Source organism: Corvus kubaryi, unplaced genomic scaffold (genome assembly GCF_017639235.1).
Source record: "Corvus kubaryi isolate FWS band 111438036 unplaced genomic scaffold, C.kubaryi_AGA036_p1.0 37260, whole genome shotgun sequence".
Lineage (NCBI taxonomy): Eukaryota > Metazoa > Chordata > Aves > Passeriformes > Corvidae > Corvus > Corvus kubaryi.
Genome location: NW_024581077.1, coordinates 2,379,305 through 2,404,620, shown reverse-complemented (window position 1 = coordinate 2,404,620; position 25,316 = coordinate 2,379,305). Strand labels below are relative to the sequence as shown.

The 25,316-nt window shown below is 37.8% G+C and overlaps 1 protein-coding gene across 1 annotated transcript in view; it reads left to right on the top strand.

Moving 5' to 3' along the window:
* The window catches only part of TMEM135 (transmembrane protein 135), a 160,796-nt gene that overhangs the window by 52,362 nt on the left and 83,118 nt on the right, over positions 1-25,316 (top strand). The window contains exon 5 of the mRNA XM_042024037.1: positions 15,490-15,555. Within this exon, the coding sequence (XP_041879971.1) occupies positions 15,490-15,555 (66 nt within the window). The remainder of the gene's footprint in view (positions 1-15,489; positions 15,556-25,316) is intronic.

Genomic DNA, 25,316 nt, shown 5'->3' with positions numbered 1-25,316 from the left:
AGCAGATCTCTTCCCCTTCCCACCTCACTAGTTTAAAAGCACTTGGACTCCTTATTTGTCATAGAAAATGTAGGCAGGGGTGATATTTTTCAAGAAGAAATATAGAGAAATACTGGATGGTTTTAGAGAGCTGTATATACAATTGTGAGTTCTGCCTGTAACTCTGTTTATTCTCCATTATCTAGTGAGAAACAAACCTTCTGGAGGGGTATTTCTTTTTTCAGGCTGGAAGGATGGAAAGGATGTTGACTTTGTGACTGAAGAAAGGAGGAGATAGCTTCTTTTATGGTGCTTTTGAATCTTGGCAATTTCCTCAGGTTACTTTTCAGTGGGAAGATAAATATGCTGTATATGCATATTTATTTTTGATGTAAATGTCTGAAAGTATGGAACATTTTTTAATCATAATAATATGCATTTTCTAAATAATGTTAACGTGAAATGGAATCATTTGGCAATTAGGGCTGCTACATCTTTCTGTGACATATCTGATTCTTTGGTAATAGTATTAGAAGTTTCCTGATTTTAATTGAGAATGGTGAAAACGTTAGGCATTATAAACTTCTTTGTATAAGAACTTAGAAATAAAGGAGTTCTTTTGATTTTGATGGGCTTGAGCATCTTTTCCATATGGATTCAATTCACATTTTTATCGGAATGTGGAACTCATTACTCTGACATTTGAAACTGAGGTAGCAATAAAAAAAATTATCACAAACAAGACAGCAGACACAAATGATTTTGTGTTTATTACCGGGTGGCCCTTTTGAAACTTTCCCAAAGCTAATTGGTTCCAGATATTTGAGAATTAAAATTGTATTGTGACAAATTTATTTCTGGTAATATTTAACTCGAGTCTTCTCAGTAAGGCGGCTTAAACAAACAGAAAAGTTGTCAACCCACTCATGTCTGTCTCCAGTTTTTGTTGTAGTAGCTTTAATCCCAGTGATTTGGTTTAATAAAGACCACTGAGAAAACAAACTGGTGGTGACTGCACTGCTCTTGTAAATTATTTATCATATCTCTAAGGTTTTACTGTGGCGTAAGTGCTGCTGTGTTAACTTAAATTGTTCACAAATATGTCATGTTGGATTAAATGCCTGTGTAGAGTTTATGTGTGCCTGGGAGCAATGCTTCCTGCTGTCTGGTGTGGGATTGGTGTGTGTGTGCAGCTGGGGGCACACAGACCTGCCCCTGCTCTCGTGGTGAGTGACCAGGCTAAAACACAAAACCTGGGGTTTCATGCTCTATGTCCAGTACAGCAGATGCTGCCTTACACAGGGCAGTCTGTCTGAGTGCTTTGTGGTTGTAGACATTCCGTGAGGTCTTGGGTATGGGTCAGTGATGGGATGGCTTTGCTGCTCACCTCAAGTTATGTGTGTCGGGAGCCCAGGGGCTTTGCCTGAGGGAGGCAGGAGCCCAGGGCAGGGTGTGCAGCACCTCATGTTGTTCTGCTTATGATTTGGTATGATGTATTTTCTGTACAAAATACAGCACTTTTTCATATATTTGCAAACAGGACACAGTGTGGCTAAGTAGCATCTAAGTGCGTATTACACAATTGTCATATACGTGTCATATGTGTCTTCCTGTACTGTAGTGGGCTCTACTGCTATTGCTGTGTTTATTCAGTATATTTGTTGAATATTCATATGCTGGTATTGTATAACACTACCTTTGTTTTTTCCATTTTAAAATTAAACTTGGGCATGAAAAACATTACTAAACCAAACTTACCTTAGTATTTACTCTACCTATCTTATCAATATGTACCTCAAACCTTTTTTTGTTCCTATAGGAACAAGCCTTTTTTCAGATTTCTTAAACTTCCATTACAGGTCTCAAGTTTTAATCTTGAAAGGTTTTTAACATCTAGGGTTAGAAATGCCTAAAGCTGTTTCTGACAAGTAATGAAAATCTTGCAGTGGCAAAGTCAAAAGTGGAAATTGCTAAGAGTTAATTAAGTTTCTCTTAATGAAAGGATCCAATTTGTAGCTCGGTATGCCAAGTTCTTGGAAGACAGTATTTTTCCTCTTAGAGATTGTGAGTTATCAGCTGTGACACACTGGTAATAAAATACATATTCAAACCCCCACATTTATATGTATATTTAAACTTAAAAACCATACCTGGTGAAAGGGAAGAGAAAGCCTTTGTCCTTCTGTATGTTTTCCAGAATTAGCAGTAAGTAAAAACGTTAAAAGGAAATGTTAGATTTGTGTAGGCATGGGTTTAATTAATAGAAGTCTATGTTCTGTAAGTGCTGTGTTAGTAAAATTTATGAAGGAGCACTACACTGCATTAGGGTAATTTATGGCCCAAATAAATGTCAGTTGCTACGGTAAACTAGTATAGAAACAGTGTAACTAGGATAAAAATGTGAAGAACTAGAGTAAATTGCAAACATTGTAAGAATAGTGATACAATTCTTTCTTTATATTCACCCAAGCAAGTATGAGTTCGTTTACAATATATTTATTAACAGTCTCAGGCTAATAAAACAACACTTACGGAGCAATTTTGGACACTTTCCAGCTCTCTGTATTGTGCAGTGACAAGTTAGGCCAGTGCTTTTTTTTTTATTTATTAAGAAAAAAAAGAAGGAATCTGTATTCCTGGCTCCTTTATAAGGTTGTTAAATGTGCCATTTGGCATTTCAGAGCACTGCTTTGCATTGTGCTCAATTAGTGCGGATGAAGCAATCGCAGCACCAGTTTCAGAAATGTGCCTAATTACTATAAACCACTAAGGGATCCATTCATTCTGCGTTTCTGGCTCTGTGGGTGCCAGCCACAGAGACTCCAGCAATTTCTGAAGCCTAATCCTGAGTCACTTCTCCATGTTTCTGTGGCACTTGCCTTTTGGAACCTGTAATGGGGTCTGGCTGTTTATGACCGTGCGTTGCTCTGCCTCCCATCTGTAGTATATTCTGGAAATGAGACCTTGGTGCATAGGAAAGGATTGAGAAAGACTCTTCAGCCCTTTCTACAAACATACACACACTTCCCTCCTGAAAAAAGAGGTGACATTTTATGTTTTATTTTAAATTATTCTGACTGCTACCATAGAGAGCCTTTATTAGTTATGAAGGCTATGGATCAATTTTTGGAATAGGATTTACTTGCAGCCTGTACTAGCCATTATGATTTTAGCCATTAGTAGCTAGTTTGATGATAGCCCTCTTTCAGCTTGATGACAAACCTTTCCCATTAGCCTTTTTTGGATGCTTCTGGCTGGTATCTTATTTTTGAACACCTACTGCGCATTTAAATCCAGACCTAACAAAGATGAGTGTTGGCTACCGACTTCTGTAAGACCTGTATTTGACACAACAAATCCACACCTCACTGCTTTAGTTGAAGCTGTTTTATTCATAGGCTTTTGTAAAATGGTAATTCATCCTTCTGTCTTTCTGCTGATTGAAGGAGTTGGCTGCTACCAGAAAGTGATCCTGTATAGATGCTTGTGTAAACATAAAGCCTGGAACAGAGCTGTCTTGGAGGAGCATCTTAGTGTTGACAGTTCATGCTGACAGTTCTTCTGATGTTTTGATTATGCAGGTCATTTAAATACCAATGAAGCCCATCCATTTTAACATCAGGGGTTTTTTTCTGTACATTCTGTCAGTGAAGAGGTGAGACTTTAAACATCTGATAGATGAGAGGGAAGAACTTGTAGTGAAGACCTGACCTGATATATGGTAGTTTAACCTATCATGTTGCTAGCTACTGTTAAATGTTTGCAAAACGGAGGCATCCTTTTTTCAGCCATGTTTTGAAAGCTTTCTGAAGAGTTAGCCCAACTGAAAGTGTCTGATTTATGTTTTTGTTAGAGGTTTTTACACTTATTGGGATTAATTTGCTCATTTGATGGGGAGCACAGTGTGTTTTAAGGTCAGTTGATTATCTGCTGTGGTTTCTAAATTGTTTTCAGCATTGCTACATTCCTTAGACAATTCCTTGTTCTGTAATTGTGTACTTGTTGTAATTTATGTACTTTTCCCTCAAGAAGCATGAGCTGTTATTTGGCTGTGCTAATGTACAGGGTGGTTAAATGAACATGCCTATCCATGCAATCCAGTGCAGTTTATAGAACAGACCCACTACACGTATTTAGTACCATTAAACCTTGCCGGGAGTAACTGTACGTTTTGTTCCCGGTAAAAGATCCTCTCTCTTGTTATTTTGTACTTGGTTAAAGTGTTTGCTGTAAATTTTAAACTCTCTATAGTTTTTTTAAGTTCATTATCTTTTTTAAATAAAGAGAATAGGTAAATGTAGAGTGAATAAACTGGTCTGGTGAAGGGATTCTGTTTGTCTATCCCTGAGGTGGGAAGCAAGCAAGACTTTGAGCTATATTTGAATTGAAATTTAAGCCATCTCCTCATTACCTTTCCATTGTTGTGATACAGCTCTACATCACTTGGAGTAGCTTAGGGCCATGCTGCAGTTTCTGAATTTGGTAAATCTATCAGTAGATGTACTGGTAGTGGCTCCTGTGTGATCTGAATCAGTGGCCTTTAACTGTGCGATCACTGTCTTTTCCTTGGGAACATTGCTCATTGCCAATAAAAGATTATAGATGTCTTGCAGATTAGCAGCTGCTCAGTTTCATAACTGTAACTATTGGTGTGTTTAAAGCTTCTGTAAAATACAGGTTATCAGTTCCTCCATTGGCTTTTCTCAGATGCTCCTCAGCTGCAGTCTCTAAATACTTCACAGTCTCTTTTTTTTTTTTTTATTCTCATGAGTTAACTCTAAGTGGCAAATATGGTAACCATTTTTTGCATGGGAAGTAGAATAATAGAATTATTTATTTGGATGGTGTTCAAAAAGTATTCAATAACTTGTTTGATTCAGTGTTAGAAAGCTGAGGCATTTGTCCTTGACTGCTTCCAAATTTCTTGGGTTACATTTCTTTACCACATTGGAATTGTAATTGTTCTGTATGTTCTCAAGGCAGTGTATGGAAATAACCAAGTCAATATTCTTTATGACTTTTGGGAGGTAAGCGAAAAGTATTTTTCCTCTTTTGGATGAGGAATTGCCATGGTAGTACCATCAGGAGTGGATTTTTAGGATCTCTTGATTGAGGGTCTCCCACCCTTGGGAAAGAAGACCACACTAGCTAGTTACAGAAGAATCCTCTGTGTTTCAGTTGTCTTGCCTGATGTCAGATAAGAAAAACGAAAGCTAGAATCTGGCCCTCCTGTGTGCACTCCACTCGTTTTACTAATAATCTCATTGTGTTTCCTTGTGATTTGCTTCCCAAGTTTTAGAGAAAGAAGGAGAGGGGTTTTACAGACCCGGCATTGATTGCCATGTAGCTTCATTTCCTCCTTTTACTACTGTTGAGCAACCATCTGAATTTTGATGAAAGTCTTCTATCCCCTGAGACAACCCATACATGAAAGTAGAAATCAAGTCCCATATTTCTTGAATTAGAGTAGGCTACACTTTTTTCCCTATACAAAACCATGCCCAATAATTGTTAGGATGACAAAGTTAGTTGGCAGCAATTACCAAATCATTGTACACCAGGCAAGAATATTGCATAGTACTGAAGTCAATTCACTGCAGTAATTTTGGTGACTGCAATGTCATCAAGCAATTCTGACTGAAAGCCTCTCTGTATCTAATGTGTTTCAGGACATGAAGGTTTTAGCCAACTTCATTTCAGGTGGCTTGAGTCCGAGTCTGACTCATGCCTTGTTTTTTAAGAGCATTTTACTAGTTCAGCTTGCTAGAGGTGCTTTCTTCTGCTTTGACATTTGTTGTTTGTCCTCTGGTCCTGCAACTGGGCTGGATGTAGTAATTCATCCATTTCAGGGTCAGGCCAGCTACCTTCACTTAGTGGAAAACATTCAAGAGCAAGAAGGAGGAGTATCCATCTGGCACGACAGAGAAGCAGAAGTGAAGTGTTTTAGACTTATGCGGTACATGGGTAAATACTGCAGATCTGTAAATTTAGAATTCCTAAGCTACAAAATTAGGTGTGATGAGTTCTCATACCTTTTGTTCAAGCAGATTTGACAGATTTTACTACTTTTCGGTGTTGTACATGTGCACAAGGCTTTAATGATTGTGGGTGGGTGTTACTTCAAACCTTGATTTATTTAAAAGCAGGGCTTGTGGAGTACAACTGCAGCATGGCCTCTGTCAACAGCCTTAGTGTTGAGACATGGCCCTTCTGATAGTGTATGTGAAGGAGAAGTGTGGCTTCCTCCTGAGATTGGTCTTGCGATAAAAGCTTCCTGCTTTTCTTAAAAAGAGAAAACGGCATGCATGCGTGCTTTGCTGTGGGCCTTGTACTGCTTGGCAGAGAAGGGCGATTCTTAGATGCTGGAGGGACTGTTGTGTCAATTTTGAGGAAAAAGTGCTTGGGAAGAAGAATTCTTGCTCGTTCAGTTTGTCTGAAATGGCTTCACTTGCAAACTCTGAGTATTGTGCAGCCTGTGAGTGAGGGTTTCTATTAGTTGCTCAGGGCCAGAATAAGAACAGTTTTCTTGAGAACATTCAGGAGGCATTCAACCAGTGCTTCTGCCAGTTCTCAAAATATTGTTCTAAGTGATGAAATTTTTAGTTCTCCTTAAAAGAAAAAAAAAATTGATTAAAAAATGATTCTGAGTCCTACATTACATTTGTAGTTAATTACCATTCCCTATATAGTATATGGCTTTCTGAGTTTTCTTGCTGATTATTTTATATTAACTGGTTTTAATCACAGTCAACATCTGATTTAGTTAACTGTTTTTACAGTTAAAGATAAGAGTGTGTGATAAAAAAATCACAATTTTTTGTTAGGTCATTACCAGAATGTATTCTTCCTCAAAAGCAGTTTAGCTGTTGTCTAGCATCAGTAAAACTTTTCCAGGCAGAGTAGGGAGGCATTTTTATAAGCTGCCCCAAAAATGAAGTAGAGTTAACTTGTGTATTCTGTTTCTAATTAGTTCTGAAAGATTGTGTGACATATATGCATTTAAACAATAAGCTTGGGAGGTAAGTTGAGTGTCTCATTCAAAGTCAGTGTAATCTATAGTACTGTTTACACCGTGGTCATGATAAATCACTAGTTTGAAAATGTTTTTTGGATTTAATTTGTATTAGTTTAGCTCGTAACACTGTGGGTAAATTACAATACGTGGAAACAAACCAATTGAGACAAATTTTTGTTCCATTTACAAATACAGAGAGCTACTACTTAAAATTGCTACCAGTGGGAAATGTAAAAGGTGAGGTAATCCCCTAAAGAAAAAGAGCCTTGGTTGTGAAACACATTAAATGTAAATCTTGTAAAACTTGTAGGGAATGTACTGAAGTACTGAATTGAACCCGCTCAGAGTTCACGCTAACAAGAAATTCTGGTCAATGAAGGCAGATAAAAGAATTGTAAATGACTGTTTAAATTAGTCTGGAATTCCAGAACATGTGCTTGGATAATATGAAATAAAGCTGTCTAAATATGCAGCTCTCATTAATTTACTGGTTATAGTGAATGTCTGTTACAAGATCCGAGGCTGCTGGAATAGCTTGCTGGTGTTTAAATCTCTGCCGTTTTACAGGGGTTAGAATGGAGAATAGGGATCCAAGGATCTTTCGATTTTGCTCTCTGTTGTCCCAATAACTCACTGAGGAACTGCAGGTGGACCATGAAAGCTCGCCTCAGTCTTCTTTAACTTGTGTGGCAGAAGAGTTTGGCTTCACTTGTTTATAATAGCTTGGGAATGAATTCTACAGAAACATCCTTGTTGCCATGTCACACACCCTGTCTTCTCGTCTGTTGACTTTCCTTCACCAGTGCTCTTAAGATGAAGAGGGTGAGGTGCTGCAAAATCATGGCAAAGAGTCAAAATGGGTGAACAGGCAAAGGTGTAGTAATAAGTGTAGGATGATCAACGAGGCCAAGTGCATTGTCCTGCCTGTGGGTTGGGGCAGTCCCAAGCACAAATACAGACTGAGCAGAGAATGGATTGAGAGCAGCCCTGGAGAGAAGACCTTGGGGCTTGTGGTGGATGAGATGCTCAACATGACCTGTGAATGTGGGCTTACAGCCCAGAAAGCCAGCCTCATCCTGGGCTGCATCCAAAGCAGCGTGGCCAGCAGGGTGCGGGAGGGGATTCTGCCCCTCTGCTCCTGTGAGAGCCTTCCTGGAGTGCTGTGTCCAGCTGTGGAGTCCCCAGCATAAAAAGGAAATAGACCTGTTGGAGCATGTCCACAATGATGGGAGGGCTGGAGCACCTCTCTTATGAAGACAGACTGGGAGAGTTGTGGTTGTTCAGCCTGGAGAAGACTCCAGGGAGACCTCACTGCATCCTTCCAGTAAGACTTAAGACAAAGATGGGGACAAACATTTTACCAGAATCTGTGGTGACAGGACTAGGGTCAGTGGTTTTAAACTGAAAGAGGGCAGGTTTAGATTAGATGCAAGAAAGAAATTCTTTGCTGTGAGGATGGTGAGGCACTGGAACAGTTTGTCCTGAGATGATGTGGCTGCTCCATCTCATGGAAGTCTTTAAGGCCAGGTTGGATGGGACTTTGAGGAATCTGGTCCAGTGGAAGGTGTTCCTGCCCATGGCAGGGGAGCTGGACTAGATGGTCTTTAGAGGTCCTGTCCAAACCAAACCATTTAATGATTCTATATAGTGTTGGAGTTCATTACAGCTCTGAACTCAGGGCAGCGTTGCCCTTTTATTCTGAAAATTTGGTGACTACATCAAGCCCTGTCAGACCTGCTGTATGTTGTTTCTCCAGCAGCCTTTGGCCAGGCAGCAGCAAAGTTCTCCATGAATCAGTTTCGAATGGGATAGAGATGGAACATGATGAGTGCTCCTTCTCAGCATTTTGGAGCTGAAAATGAAGATTTTGCTGCCCCTAAATCCTGGGTGGGGGGCACTGACTATACAAGCAAATGTGCTTGTATATTCCTGGTCTGGCCAGACTGGTCTTTCAGCCATTATCTTTTCTGCTATCTGGCAGCATTACTAATCAAAACCAGGTTTGACAGTTGTCATGTGCTTTCTGCAGGCTGGCTTGCAGCTGTTTGCTGTCCTTCTGCTGTGTGATTGGAAAGAAGGAAGGTTTTAGTTGGCTTCAGTGGATCATTTCTCAGATGCAGAAACCTCTGCTCCATGATGATGGTGGGGCAGGCTTGCTTGGACCTCCTTTCTCTGGCATTTCTGTCAAGGCAGAGGAGATTAAATGACCTATTTCTCCAGTTTCCCATGCTGGCTGCTGGCCTGATTTGTGGGTAATTCAGTTCATGACCATTATACTGCTGGATTTATTTTTTTTTTTTCTGGCTTCCTGATACTTAGTTAATTGCAGGGTTGAGCCCTTCAGTCCTTTGTGAAGAGAAAGCTAGAAAAAGGTGAAAGTCAGTTACAGGCTGGGACCAGGAATCCCAATGTAAATACCAAGCATTTTTTGGGAGGGGGCTGGGAGGAAGGAAAGGGAGAAAAGCAGGTAGAGGAGAAGTCAGGAAGAAAAGCAGTTATCATGATCTTGGCAAATGTTACAAATACCACAACTGCAGACTACTGGGTTCAGATTAAGATAAATATAGACAAATGCTTTTATTTCATCCTCCTAGCAGCACATATTGTGTGATTATTTCCTTGCTTGGTTCATTTGTTAAGCATGTGTTCTGCAACTTTAAATTATAAAGCTCTTTCAAGGAGAGGCTGAGGTTTCTGAGCAGCACTGCAGCGTGGAGGAAGATCAGGATAGTTTAGTTAGTCGAGGGTAGAGGTAAATTAGTTCATAAGGTAGTTTATTAACCCTGAAAGTGCACATTTAGGTCAATGAGCAAATGGAATTTGTAAATGGAATTGAAGTTACACTGAACTGTGTGTAAATTTGAACCTATGTTTACACGACAAATCTGCAAATGCTCTCCGAAATGAGAAAGACAACTCATAAAAAGTTACTATGCTATTAGTCTTGTTAGTTTTAATACTGGTTTATTTTTGCTATATTAGTGATGAGTTTTGCACATCTCCAAACCTCTGGTTAGGGAATCAACACACATTTATTATTTAAGAAAGAAGAATGTTTCCATATAGTACTTTTCCTTATAAGATACATGGCCAGGTGTGTGCTTTGTTTGCACAAAGGTTGAGTAAGTCACCAGAGGAGAGGGAAATAAAGTAATTATGGAATGCAAAGGTGCATGTGTGGTGCAATGTATTGTGAAAGCTGAATTTGGGAAAAAATTAGAGATGTTTTGGAAAATGGATACAAGGCTTTCATGAACTCTGTAAAATATGCTTTATCATGGGATTTAAATTGTTTAGTCTTCAGAGAGTTCACAGTTAAGTTGCTTTTATTGAAGGTAAAGGCAAGAAATTATTTGATCTGTTAATTGGTGGCTGGAAAGAGCTTGTGTCTCGCAGGAGTCAAATGTAGGCTGATCTACTCATTGTACAAATAAGGTTCCAATAGTTCAGTAATGAAAGCAGAGACATTCAGAGTCATTCAACAAAGTAAAAGATGGAGGTACATGGAATTCACATCTGTACGATGGAATTAATTGAATTTTCTGTGGTTTTTCAGAGACTAGGAATTTACATATCTGTCTTTTTAAAAGCTTCAGTTCAGCTTCAGTATTGTATTTTAACATATTTAAAAATATTTAAAATCTATAAAGTATATAGAATAGCAACACATTCTATATTGGTATTGTGGTAATTTCATCAAAAGTTGTAACAGTAATTAAGCTCCTCAGTTAAATCTGATATCTGGAGTAAGGTTTAGATGCCGACAGTTGCTTTAAACTTGACTTTTTGTGGACAGAATTCAGGGAAAAAAATTCAGAAACTTCTCTGTTTTCCTATTCATTGTTGCTTCTAAATCTTACCAGATCTTTTTTTTTATAGCAATCATTCTTGTTTTCAAAAGTTGTGTGATGGTTAGCTACTAGGGGCTGTAACAATAGTTCATATATAATCAAGTTGAAAGATTGTTATTAATGATTCTGGATAGACTGTCAAAACTCTTTTTTCATGTAATTTGCTTTTCATGAAGAAGCACAAATTTTACAGGCAAGAGCTGTCAGCTAGCTATTGTATCCAAGATCAGAAAACCTAATAGGAGTGAAAAAATGTCTTTTGTGGTATTCCATCCTTTTTTATTCTTATGAACAATTTGCACCATTTTAATTTTAATTCAGTTGGGGTTTTGTTTTGGGTTTTTTAATGCGCATTTAGAAATAGATGCCAAAAATTGTCAGGTGATTAAAAAGTATACATTTCTTAATTCATTAACTTGCGTGATCAATCTCTTCACTGCTTGCATTTGCAGTTTTAGCTTTGGTAAAACAGTAACTATTCTGATGAAGTATTATGTGAGACCATTTTATTTTTGTGAATACCTAGAAAATCCAAAACATCTGGAATCTTAAGCAGTGTTTCTGTTTTTCCTACCACTTCTATCAATAATACACAATTATCTTCCACTTTAGTTCTGGTTCATACAAGTGGTTTCTCTTTTTCTTTTTTTTAAACCCACTTGCAAAGAATTTGATCAGAAGCAACTGCTTTGTTGGAGTGGGAACAGTTGGCCATCTTTGTCTGGAGATGACATTAGAGCTTGCATGGTGTTACAGAGTGGTAGGGTACGTTAGGCTGCCGTTTCACCTCACATATAATGTAACACACTACACATCCTTTATAATGACCAACAAGTTTAGGATTCAGTAACAATCATCTTGGCAACACATTTGTTTCACACTGAGATCACTAAAACCATGTGTTGATAGTTTGCTTTCTTACAAACCTCTGACTCCTGTCGCTGAGTAGATGGTTTATTCTCAGTGAATTGAATGCAAATAAATCTCAAGTTTTTACAGCTTTCTAAAAAATCTGATTATACTGTAATATTTAGTGAAAAAACAGTTAAAAATTAGTTAGATTCCTAGTCAGCAGTTTCTTTGAGAATAGTATAATTATTTCTTAAATGGACAGTTATGCCTTGTTTGATTTGCAACAGAGCAGTACTCTGCATATTTTTAGCAGATTTAATACAATGAAATAAACCTGCCATTTCAATATACTTAATAACTTTTAACACATTATTTAAAATTATTAAAGACATTTGAGTTCAAAGGATTTAAATTTAGTATTGAAGCAAGTTGTATCCAGATATTTGGCAGCCTGAATATTGACTATTATTATACTGGTTACTTTGGGAGATTTGAAATTACATACCAAGAACATGCCAGGCAAGATGTGTTCAATAAACTGGATTTTTAGTCAAAGTAGATTTGGTGTCCTGTAGGGATCCTTTTGCTCTCAGCAAGATATTATCATATATAGAATTTCAGAAAGTATATGAGGTGTGCGAGAATATTGTTATTTTTACCTTGCTGTTGTGGGATTCTTCATGCAGCTTTTTTTTCCTCTATTCTTTATGGAGAATTAAGTATGATGGAGTTTGTCTCTAACATTTAAAAAAAATGCAGTACATGTATATTTTGACTTTTCCCACCCCTAGGCTTATTCTTCCATATCCAACGTGTACAGCTCAAATGCCTGCAGGATGGCCTTCCACTTGGCTGGCACAAAGCGTTTCCACCACTTAGAGAGAATTTGAGGAACTGGGCTGTGTTTCTTTGGGAAGCAGAAGAAATTTAGGGGTCATCTGTAAATTGCATTTTTTTTGTGGACTTATCACTTAAAATATTGTTGTGAAATACTGAAACAGGTTGATCAGAGAGATTGTGGGACCTCCAATCTTAGAGATGCTGAAAATGGGCCTAGACAAAGCTAGTCCAAGGAACCTGAGCAGGACCAGACAGAATCATAGAATTGTTTAGGTTGGTAAAGGCCTTTAAGGTCATAGAGTCCATCCATTAACCCAGCACTGCCAAGTCCCCCACTAAACCATGTCCCTCAGTGCCACATCAGCACATCTTTTAAATACCTCCAGGGATGGTGACTGAAACACTTCCTAGGGCAGCCTGTGTTCAACTGCTTTACAACCCTTTCCAGGAAGAAATTTTTCGTAATATCCAATCTAAGCCCCTCCCCCAGTGCAATTTGAAGCCATTTCTTGTTGTCCTATCGCTTGTTACCTGGGAGAAGAGACTGACCCCCACCTGGTTACAACCTCCTTTCAGGCAGTTGCAGAGAGTGATAAGGGCTCCTCTGAGCCTGCTTTTCCCCAGGCTAATCACCCCCAGCTCTTTCAGCTTCTCCTCATTAGACTTGTGCTCCAGACCCTTTCCCAGGGCTGCTGCCCTTCCTTGGACATGCTCCAGTACAATTCTGTTTGTTTCTGCATTTGCAGGGCAGAAGGGAAAAAGATAGAAATTGAAGACAGTATGAAAGCTTTGGAAAAAAAAGAAGTGTTGCAGATAAATTTAGGTTTTATGACTGGCAAAATTTTGCTAGCTGCTTACTTTTATCATTAGTCTCTGTGATGTTGTAGCCCTGTGAAGGTATTACAAAACTCTGAATGGTTACATCATACTCTTCTTCCTTGTAAGACATTGCCTCACTCAAATCTCCACATGTTCACACCTAGTTTGCTTTGTCAAAAGGATGCCGACCTGAAATATTTACTGCCGTGTCCACTTCCTTCACCTTAAAGCTTACACCAGCAGTAAGATTGGGCTGATTACTGTTTGGAAAGATGAACTTCTGTAAGCCTCCTCTTGGATTTTGCATGCCAAAACCCCCAATAGTTCTCTCCAGCCTTGTCATTGTCAGTCAATGGCCATAGGTGGCCTCATCCCCACCATGCAGTTTCTGTGGGAAGCTGTGATTGTAGTGCTAATCTTCTTAGTGAAGGGTGGCCCACCCTTAGTGAAGGGAGGACATCTGTGGTGTTGCATTTGCTATTGCTGTGATTTTTCCTTGTTTCTGAATGGTTTTGACATCTGGCATTAACGAAGTGAGTACAAGTGTACTAAGGAGAGATCTTCTAGTAGTAGATGTGAAAAGAAAGTCACACACACCAGTGGTTTTCAAAAGAAACAAAAGCAGCTTAACTGTATTGACAGAATGCTCAATTTGGTTGAAATGTCCCTAAAAATGTTGGTGAAAGAAGCCAATTTTGTGAAATACAAAAGGTTGTGTGAGCTTCACTTCATCTCTCAGAGAAGAAAGGTTTGAGAAGTAGGATCACAGTGGAGCACTGCCCTGCATCTTTGCGGGTGTAAATGAAGTAATAGATTTTGCAGCCTCTTGTTCTGGAGTTCACACATTCATTTACAGGTGTGTGGGGAGAACATAAGGTAATTAAAAGATCCTTTATTAAGTTATTTTCTGCAGAAAATAATTTAGAAAAGAGTAAACCCCACTTAATCTGTGTCTAGGAAGACTGAGGAGTTAATCTCAAGAGATGTCTTTGATATCACATTTGTTGAGATACAGCTGTCTTAAGGTAGTGGTAGTGGGAATGCAGCAAATCATGCAGGCATGCAAGCACTGAGATGCTTTTTTTAAAAATCACTGTTTAGAAAGATGATCAGCTACTGCAAACTGCTTTTATTTATAAGCTTTCTAAATGTGGTTGTTTTGTTGGTTTTGTTTTCCAAGCAGCCTTCTAACTACTCCTTACCATAGATCCTTAAATGTCAGGGTATTTTTTTAATTAGAACCAGATATTAAAAACATGGTTTTTTACAGTTGAAATTGAAACCAGCTTCACTGTTTGCTATGGAAACAAGTTTTCAAAGCAAATCTGTTCATGTGTACACTGATGTGCCAATCTGTGAATTTATGAAACTTGTGAATTTTTTTCATGCCTTTTTCCAACCAGTTTGTAGAAAGATAGGTGGTGCAGAACCTCTTACAGTCTGTATTAAGCCAGTAACCTATCTCTGTATCAGAAGTATGTGCCAATTGCCCCACTGGATTAAAGAAAGGATGGGCCAACTAACACAGAAAGGTATTCAACTAATTAAAGATTAAAAATTTCCCCAAAGTTGTGTTCCCTGCCATTTGCACATGACAGTGTTGTGTTCTGTTCTGTAATCCCACCATTACAGAGAGTTAAGAGGGGCTCAGGTGCTTTTAGGAAAAGTGCTGCATCATACTATTTTTTCATACTCATTTGTCAATTTAAGTGTATATTATTAAAGAGCAGTTTTAAAAATAAGTTTCATGAGTCGTGAAATACCATATAGCTATTTTTTCCACAGTACTGCACTTTTACCTGAAAACGTCTGGAGGACAATTATCTGGGGCTGAGCATCTCTGACCTGCTCAGAGAGTCTTCTGGAACAGCTGTGGTGTTGCCTGAGGGATCACGTACTGCTTAGGTGGTTACTTATGCTGAGACCAAAATCCTCAATACGTCTCACCTTGCAATAAACACTTGCCTAAGCTGTGCACATTGTTCTAAAGGAGTTACTGGAGCAATTCAACTGTAAAATAGGTGCTAAAAGGTAGCAGAAAATATAAAACATGCTATAAAACTTGAGACATATCATCATGAGCTGTGTTGTCTGTTTTTTAATATGAATTTGTCTGTGTATTTGTTGGTGCAGGCCACAGAAACATTGTTCCGAATGGCGGTAGCAAGAGGAGCTATCACACCTTTAAGACATGGAGAAGTAAGGCTGAATATATCCGTATTTTTTTGTTCCTTATTTATGTGTGATATAATGCTTTATTATTATAGTGCTTTATAAATTCCTGGAAGATGTACTGTCTTCAGGTAAGCGAAGAGAGCTGGACTATATATAACTTGCATACCTACATTTCAGTATTTTTTTTTAAGGGGAATGGGAATTTAAATCTTGCCCAGTCAGAAATGAAATATTTTTCAAAGAACGCTCTATTTTTCTCTTTGCTTCAATCATAACTTAGCCATATGATAGAAGTGACTCAAGAGAATGGCCTTTCATCTGCTTTGCCAAAAGCTGGGATCCAGTTTTTCACTGAGTTTTCTCTATTAAAGATGTCAAATATAGAGAAATTCACATGAGGTCAATATTTGTTACTGGGTGGCAGTGGAGAGGTTACTTCGTCCTTTGTTCCTTTCAAGAAATATAATATACGAAGTATTAGTACATTAATTATTCCAAAGAGGATAAATGTATTTGAATATTACCTTACCCATACATGCTTCTGTTCGTGGTGAACATTGTTTTCCTTCTTTGTATGGTTTTATATGAGGTAAAAATTGCTTTGAACGTCGATGATAGTTCCAATATGGGTTGGTGCAATTTATACTTAGATTAAATTTCATTTAGAAAATAAAATACTACAGTCAGTCATGACACTGGAAGTGAGGAATGATCTGGGCATTGCCACAGCTGGATGCTACAGTGTGTAGGGTTTTTCAGTGTTAGAAATCTCAGTGTTTTTTTGTGGTAATATGATTTTGATCAAATTCCTAATAAGCTTGTGAAAAATTCTTAGCATTTTATCTGGAATCTTGGCCTACACTGACCCTGGAATCCCAGCTGTGCTGTAAAATGTTCCCTATGCTGATGAGATTGCCTTAATTTCTCTTTTGTGACAAAGTAATGTATCTCTGCATCAGTGTCTAAAGATGTACCTGAGATTTCATGTCCTGTCATTGTTCGTAATTTTGGCTTTTCTGAATATATGGATCCTCTATGTATTTTGTGTACTGCTGCTTTATAAAGAAGAGCATAATGCCATTTCCGGAAGTGTTAGTTACTGAATATATGCATCCCTTCCAAATTCCCTGGTTAGGTTTTTTTTTTCAGTGAAGGGTACTTAATTTTCTATGTTTTAATGACCAGGTTGCCCAAAAAGTTTGTGTAGTTACCCAGTGAATGGTGTTAATTATGGAAAAATCAAATTATAGGGGTTTTTTTTTAAAGAGTAACTAATTGTACTGTTTGCAATGCAAAATACTGGGACAACTACAGATGTAATTGTGAATGATATTAGTAATTTCTGAATCTGATACATCTTATGTTGAGCCAGTTCAGCTCACCGATGAGGTAGAAAAATGTTTTTGCTCAAGGGAGATCTTTTCATTAAATTCCATTGTGTAAATATAATTTACTTAGTCTGAAAATGAGAAATTGCATTATTCAGATGAAACTAATTTTTCCAGAAGAAACATATAATTATCTAGAGTCATACTAAAATTTTTTTTTGCTTTTCCAAGAAATTGCTGGATGTTTCCACAGTGCGAAATTAGAAAGGGAGCCAGAAAAAAAGTTGAATATGAACTAAAGTTGACTGTATTCTGTTTGAGAAGTGTGAATTTGGCAGTGAAAATGAAAACAGAGAAACTTTTTAAATGGAAATTTCAAAATATGGAGGCAGCAGTCCAAATGTGCAAAAGTGCTGTTCAACTTTCACATCAGAGCTTAAAAATGTAACACCATTTAAAATTTGAGAGAGGGTAAACCTGTCCACTATTAGAAGGCAAAAGTCATACCTGTTTTTTTAAAATTAATTAAAAAAACCAAACAGTATTCTGTCTGTACCACTGAACAGATTAATGTGGAAACGTTTCTTCTACAGGCAAAACAGGATACATGAAAAGTTGTCCATTATGATCCAGTTGTCATCACCAGGTGGATTTATAAGTTATTATAGTGAATGTCCACTGGCAGTCCCTTTTATTTCTCCTTTCTACATTTCCTCATTCATTTGGCCTTATCAGGCCTTTATGCGTATATAATTTTTATGGTTTTCATTTATTATCCTTGAAGAAATTGAAAAATGAGGTTGTACAGGTTTGGTCTTTCTACTTTCGAATGTGGTTTATAAAATTGCTGTTGAGAGTTTAGATAATTGTGCTGCCAAAACCAGTTATCAAAATTGGGTGCATAGTGCCAAAAATTTCTTAACTGTGGAATATTAGTCATAGAGGTTCCTGAAGAATCTTTGCAGTGGTTCTCTTGCTCCTGGTTGGGTTTAAGTGTAGCAGCATCCATGGGAAAGAATCAAACCCAGAAGCATAATTTATTCTCAGGAGTCAGTATGTTGTTGTTCATGTTAATTAGTTGTTCATGTTAATTAGTTATTTCTGTCAGTTATGTTGTTGTGGGGGTGGAGCATGAGGCAGAGCCTAACATTCATTTCTGTTAGCACTTCTAGCCGATTCCCAAATGATCCAAAAATTGTGGAGCACGTGTGATCACACCAAATCCCATGGCTGTGCTTCTGAAAGGAAATCTTAGGATACATTTCATTAATGACATAAAGCTGAGTGCAGGTGATTGGTGCAGCTGAGAGCTGTGCATTTGGGGAGCCTGGACCTGGCACCACCTAGAGAGCATCTCCAGCTGTTTCTTCTGCTTCTAGTCTTCTTGCAGGAGGCTCAGATCTGCTGCCATCTGTTCCTCACAGTGTCCAGTCTCTTCCAGACAAGCCTGCTGGCTCTGTGGGTGCTGGCTGATGTGGCAGCAGTGATGGGGTTGAGGAAACAGGAGCAGCAACAGCATGCCTGCTGAAATGAGTGAGAAGAGGAATACAAGGAGGCTTCTGCTTCAGAGCTGTCTGTGCTTTCCAGTTTTGCATTCCCTGGAGCCTCTACTGCTGTGTGCTGAACGCCAAGGAAGAGCCGTAAGGAGAAGCAAGGGTTGGCAGCAGTGGGCTGTGAGGAGTTGCTGGGTGCACGGTGGCAACATGGAATACATTTGGGTACAAGCTAAGATTAAGTTTGGTGGCTATACACAGAGAGAATTTATCAAACCAGTTATCAAACCAGTGCTCTCATAAATAATGAGGCTGGAGCATTTGTAGCTATGAAAGTATCATTGGCAACCAATCTTGAAGTATAAATATATAGAAAAATGTAAGTTTTTCTAGCCTAAAATGGCTTATGGCCTTGCAGTGTAATACATGTAACCGTATGCATTGCTATGGCAGTAAATACCCATGCTTGAAAGTGCACTTTGTTGGAAGAAGACAAGTCTTTGTTTTTGTTTAAAGCCGTTTTTAACAGATTTCACCATTCTGTGTGTTTTCTGTAAATTAAGTAATGTGGAGCACGAAGTTTTATGAATTTAGCCCAGATATCTGTAAAAAGTAATTTCTGTGGATTTGTGTTCGTAGTTAATACCGGTGATGTATTTGCGATACCACGTTTAGCTAAACGTAGAACAAGGGGATTAGTAAGTATCTTTAAAATGGGGTTTCTTTAATATTTTTACAAGTGCATATGTAACAGTGGGAACAGCAATATGAAATGCTCCTTCGTGGTGCAGCACTGCTTTTCCTTCCACAGACGTACTAAAAGAACCTTGGAAAGGTTGAAGTGATATTACTGCCAGCTCAGGTTTTCCTTGCCCTCTTTCTTCCCGGTCCACTATGCCATAGTAGAGTGTAGTGTAGAGTCTTGTAAACTCACCTGTGGAATTTAAGTCATATAGACATGAATCTTTTGTATTATTAACAGTAACTCTGATGACTTTTTGTATGAGGAAGAACTTTTTAATTTTACTTGCCAATGGAGTGATTCAAAAGAGATATTATGACACCTGTCATCATATTTAGTTGTGTAATGTGGAGATGACATGGAACTAAGTATTCATTAAATGATAATCTCTTTTCCATATAAAGGGATTCTGCATTTGATTCCTAAATTTTGGGCTTTGTCACAATGATATTTTTGCTTGTGCTTTTGGCCAGTTTCATTTGTAATACATGAAACCCAGGAATACTTCATAAATGATCATGTTGCAGGTTCTGAAGAAGTACCAAGAATAGTTTGAGATTGATTTTCATTTAAATAAAATTCCTTTGGGTGCACAGTTTCTTGTGGTTTCAGCTCAGGGGCATACCAGGAATAATCACTTACAGGCACATTAGAAACTGAATTGCAGTTGGACAGTGGACATCTGATCCCCTCACCCTTGTGCCTTCCAATCACAAAGATGTCTTTATTATCCAGGATTCAAAAGTTCTGCTGTCACAGGCTCCCCCAGCATCTCTGGTTTCCATGCTTTTTTCTTGAATACTTTGGTACTGTCCTGTTAATATGTGAGGAAAGATGTTTTCTCAGACTTTCGTAAATCTTGCAGCAGTAGAGACCCTGTAGTTACACCAAAGTCCTGAAGGTGCTTGATTTCTTAAGTGTCTGTCTTTAGCCAAGGGCATGTTTAAAAGGCAGCACTGTTGGGCAGAGTGAGCCATATTTGTTCTCACTGCAGGGATATGATTCCTAGCAACCCAGACTTGGTACAAGGAAACTTAAATTTTTTTGTGGCCGTGTCACAGCTTCCATGGGCTGTTTCTGCCTTCAAGTAGGATTTTCAGTCTCTTGGATCTTATCCTCTGGGTTTTTCCTGTCCTGGTTAAGGGTTGCTGGCACATGGAAAACAAGTGTATTTTTAAAATTGAATGTGTTGCAAACCAGTGTAAATTTAATTTAACCAAATCGTATTTCTTAATGTCGTGTAAGATCCAAAATGCCAGTAGGTTTCAGTATTAATTTCTCTTATAATTACCCACTTATATTTGAAAAATATTCGCAAAACTAAAAGAAAGGAGTTGCTTGCAGGCAGGTCTGAGTACCTGTTCATCTAAAGGGAGGTCCCTTCTCTCTGTCATAAGAAAATAATCTGTACTTTAATTTTTAGCTTACTCAAAAAAAAAAAAAAGGTGTTTTAAAAAAATTAAAAATAAAAAGGTATCTTATAACAGTGTTCTGAACCATCAATTAACAACTCAAATTATTGGCATACATAGTTATTGCTTTCTCATTAGTGAAATCTATTTTGGAAGTAGTATGGAATCTGTCTTTTATAACTTCTTATGAAGCAGGGACAAATGGATAAAGCATATCCACAAGAATAGAACTGTTTTGTAGTCCTCTGGCTTAAGGTTTTGGTTTGGGACAAATGTGTCAGAAGTATTTTAAAATAGTACTGGGATCTGGAAAATCCTTTTGGCAGGTCACAATGGGTAACAGTTCAAAGGTAACTTAATTGCCAACGACTGGCATACCTTATCTATGTTATCTGGAAGTAAGTCAAAAGTAAGTAATTCTTCTGATTAAATGTAGTGAAAACTAAAGCTTGATTGGAGAGAGAGAGAGAGAGAGAGAAAGATTGAGAAAGCCATTGAACCCTGGGGAGGGAAACCACCAGATTGCCTTTGAGGTGTTCCAGTGTGCAGTGTTCCAGTGCTGTTTTTGCCATGTATTCAGTTGTGTGAAGGTGTTATTTGTCTTGGTTGCCCTGAGTTAGCATTTTAAGTGGTCTATAGATTTTTAATTAATTTTTAATCATGAAGAGGAAAGAAAATTCGTCTCAAAAGCATAGCTGAATATAAAGAACTTTTCTGCTCTTTTAATATGCCATTTGCCTGAGGATAGTCTGTTCCTTACTAAAAATGGTCTCAAGCCTTGATAAAGTATTGATCCGCTCTAAATAATTTTAAAGTGTTGTGATGGAATTAATTTTTTAGGGAATGTGAAAAATTAATGCACTGTAGGAATCACATTGTCTGGTGTAAATTTAAGGTAGAAGGATCTGAAAGTAGGATAGTGGCTGCATATTTCAGCATATGGAGAGGTACCACTGAAGAAAGGTAACACACAAGTTTGGAAACTTGGAGAACTTAAATTTCAAAACAGAAGTGAAATAATATCTAGGTGACTCACGCTTTGTATTTTTCTTTTAAGCGCATGGAAAATGTAGTCTGTCTATTTTTCATGGAGTGGAACAATGGGATTTAGTACTTCAGGCATTTGACATACCATGCTAACCATTATTGTTACTGTAATTTTCTTTAGTGCAAGCTCATGGTATGTATTTATCTTAGAATAGTCATAACTTCCCTTTATGAAGTGAAACACAAGGCTAAAAAGTAAATTAAATTATGCTCAGGGGTATTTGCCAGGTGTGTTTTACCAAGAAAGTATTGGCAAGGAGTAAAGTAAGGAGGGAATTACCTATTTGAAAGACTTCTCTTTTTTTTTCCTTAATACTTTGCCTATATATTTCAGATTTCTTACTCTTTTCCATCAGTAAAGCAGTGAGTGTGTGGTAAAGGTATCAATAAAAAATTATGGCAACAAAGCTAAATGTAAGGAAATATATTTATCTCTCAATCTAGATTTTGGTCTTCTATGTTGTGGCCTTGGAATGAAGTTGTCATTTGCTTTTATCCTTAAAACCTGCCTGCAAAATTGCCCCCTGCAACTCCATTTCTGCTAGAGTAAAGATCATGTGCAGGGGGATTTTTACTCGTGTACGTGAGGAAAGGCAGAGTAGGTGCTACTGGAGCTTCATGCTGTAATAATGCTTCTTTCTCACTTTGGTGGTGTTGATAATGATGTATGTTTATTCTTTCATGGAGTTAAAGAAATAGGCAACTGTAAGAAGATACTTAACCTGATAAAGCTAAGAATTGGTTCACATTCCTCTAGGCATTTAAGAATGCTGAGTGGTACTAAAGCATACACTCAACTGATCTTCAGTTTCCGTGCAAGTTGTTTGATTCAAGTTATTGGAAGAATAGCCATGCCAGTGTATGAACACACACGATCTTCGCCAACGCTTCGCAGTGTAAATATGTGCGTGTCAACTAAATCACTGCTTTATGTACAGTCACGGAATCATGGAATGATTTGGGTTGGAAGGGACCTTGAGGAACATCTAGTTCCATCCCCCCCTCATCATGGGCAGGGACACCTTCCACTAGACCAGGTTGCTCAGAGCCCCATCCACCCTGACCTTGAGCACTTCCTGGGATTGGGTGTCCACAGCTTCTCTGGGCAACCTGTGCCAGTGCCTCACCACCCTCACAGTAAAGAATTTCTTTCTAAAAACTAATCCAAATGTACTCTCAGTTTGAAGCCATTGTCTCTTGTCCTGTCACTACAGTGCCTGATGAAGAAATCCCTCTTGGCTTCCCTGTAGGCCCCCTTCAGATGCTGGATGGTTGCTGTGTGGTCTCCATGCAACCTTTTCTTCTCCAGGCTGAACAGTCACTTTGAAGAAGGGGTGTCTTAATGTCAGTGTAAATGTTACATTCAGTGATTTTCAGCTAATTAAATGTAATATTCCTTTTGGAAAACAGTGTTCTCATTCAATTCAAGTTATTTTATGCTTCTTGTCCATGTGTTTGACTTAGTAAAGTATTGTTGAACACAAAGAAGAAATAGTAGTAGTCTCTGGTAACTTTTAATTGTCCTGTATGTTAAGAGATTGCATAAGTCAAAATGCAGTTTGAAATGATTTTTTTTGGGTTTCTGAAAAAAGGGTGAATGTGCCTACAGTCAGTGAGAAAGCTTTTTCCATTCCATCCAACTTCAACAATCATGTTGTGATTCTGTGTGCTACTCTTTGTATTTAAAGACCTAAATTTTCAAACATTTTTCAGTAGGTATAAAGCTAGAATAATCCTTTATTGGGTGTATACTTGATTAATATTATATAAAAGTTAAAATTTACATGAATTTCTCTAATTCTGTAGAAAAAACAAATGGCAGTATCTAAGGTAAGCAGTTCCAGGTTATAAAGGCTAAGGATTTTATTATTCTTTCCAAAAACGTGAAGGTATGGGAAAATACTCTTGATAGGGAGGTTGACTACTTGGATTGGGAACTGATACCAAACACAGGGTGAAGTATTTCTGGTGTGACATTATTTGGTGCTAGGGGAAGAGACTCTAGAACGTTTCTATCACGTGACAGGTAGTGATTCTTATTGGGTGAGCACAGCTAGCTTTTTTGGACACTGTAAGACTGGTGCTACACTCCAGTGATCTGAAATAATTTCAAACTTAAAAATCTTTGATGTTCTTCCTTCTTTTAAAGAACTTCTATGCATTTGCCCTGAGAAGCCAACCCTATACCTAAATAACAGCATGTTTAGGAGAACAGTCTAGCCGCAGATATTTAGGTACCTTTACAAATGTTAAGCAAGTTATCGTTACGAGCAAGATCAAGTGCTGTTACTCACTGCTCAGGATTGAGCATTCTGGGTACTCAAGAATCAGGAATAGTGGATGTTAATGAAAATAAATGTTGCTAAAGTTCTGTAGTAGCAGTCTGCATGGGTTCGTTGTGATAATTTGCTGTAATATTTTTACAATATTTAATCACTTAGGAAGGATTATATTGTCTTTCTTGACTGATATCTCAGTGCAAGGTGATGGCGATAAGTGAAGATCTGGTCTGCCAGCAGCAGGAATGATAGGGTGCGTGAACTGCTGGAACAATTCTCCCACTCTGAACCATGAAACCAATGTGCTCCTGTTGGTTACAATTTAATGGAAACTAATTCTTTGTTGGTGGAATCAGGTGAAAAATATGTGGTTCTGATTAGCAAACAGTCTGTAGAGTTTCTTGGTCATGGAGAACATTCCTCTGGCCATGTGCATGTGTGTGTAGCTATACATATTTATGTTACAGATGCGTCTTCTTATATTAAAAATGCTGGGCAGTTCAGTTTTTTTTTAAATATATTGTTTTTTAAAATGTACTACAATTGATAAAGTTATAATGTAATTATTAAATACGTTTATTATGGTAGAATAAATATTCAGTTTTATTGTTTCTGAATTTCAGAAACTCAAGTTTTTAAACCCAACAACCCTCAAAATAATATTTAGTAGAACTATGTAACAAAAACTCAAATATGAGCCTTTTTTGAAGTGGCACTGTTTTCTGTAGGAAATATGTATTATACAAGTGACTGCCTGGATAAAATAATGACCTTTCATTTATAAGTATCCTGCAGAGCTGCAAAAAGTAAACTGGTATCTGCAGTCTGCCTAATGGACTGCTCACCACATCACCACATGCAATTAAGCATAAGTGATTTTTCTGCTCAAGACAGCCTCAAGACTGATTTAGCAATGAAACTTAATTACTTCTAGCCCTTAGAGAAAATGGCCCAACAAAGTTGAGGTTGTTGGCAGAGCAGTGTGGGAAAGCTATTGCTGCAACTCCCTTCCCCACTTCTGATTTTCTGTTTGCAGTACTTAAAGCACAGTTAACCTTCAGTTAAGCAAATATTCCCACAAAATGGTGCATTTTTATTTCTTTCTTTGTTACAAGGCCAAAGAAAAAGATAATGAAACATTGCAGTGTTTTAAAAGCAAGAATTCTGATCAAATCCCACTGCTTCAGACTATGGGTGAAGTTTTTCTGTGCTAAAGGAAATGAAAACTTAAAAATTAGTTCTCAAATGCCCGTCTAAGTGCTAGGTAGCCATTCTGGCCAGAGAAATCTCAAGCTAAAAGCTAAAGCTAAGTGCATTTGTGCTTCTTGACAATTTAGTATGTTATAGGTAAATTATTCCTTTATTTTGTACTTAGGTTACAGGAAAAAATGCTAAAGGAAATGAACATTATCAAAAAAAGGAATCGTATTAATAAACTACTTTATACTCAAAATTGCTTCATTTGAGTTTTTAGGAATGTGTTA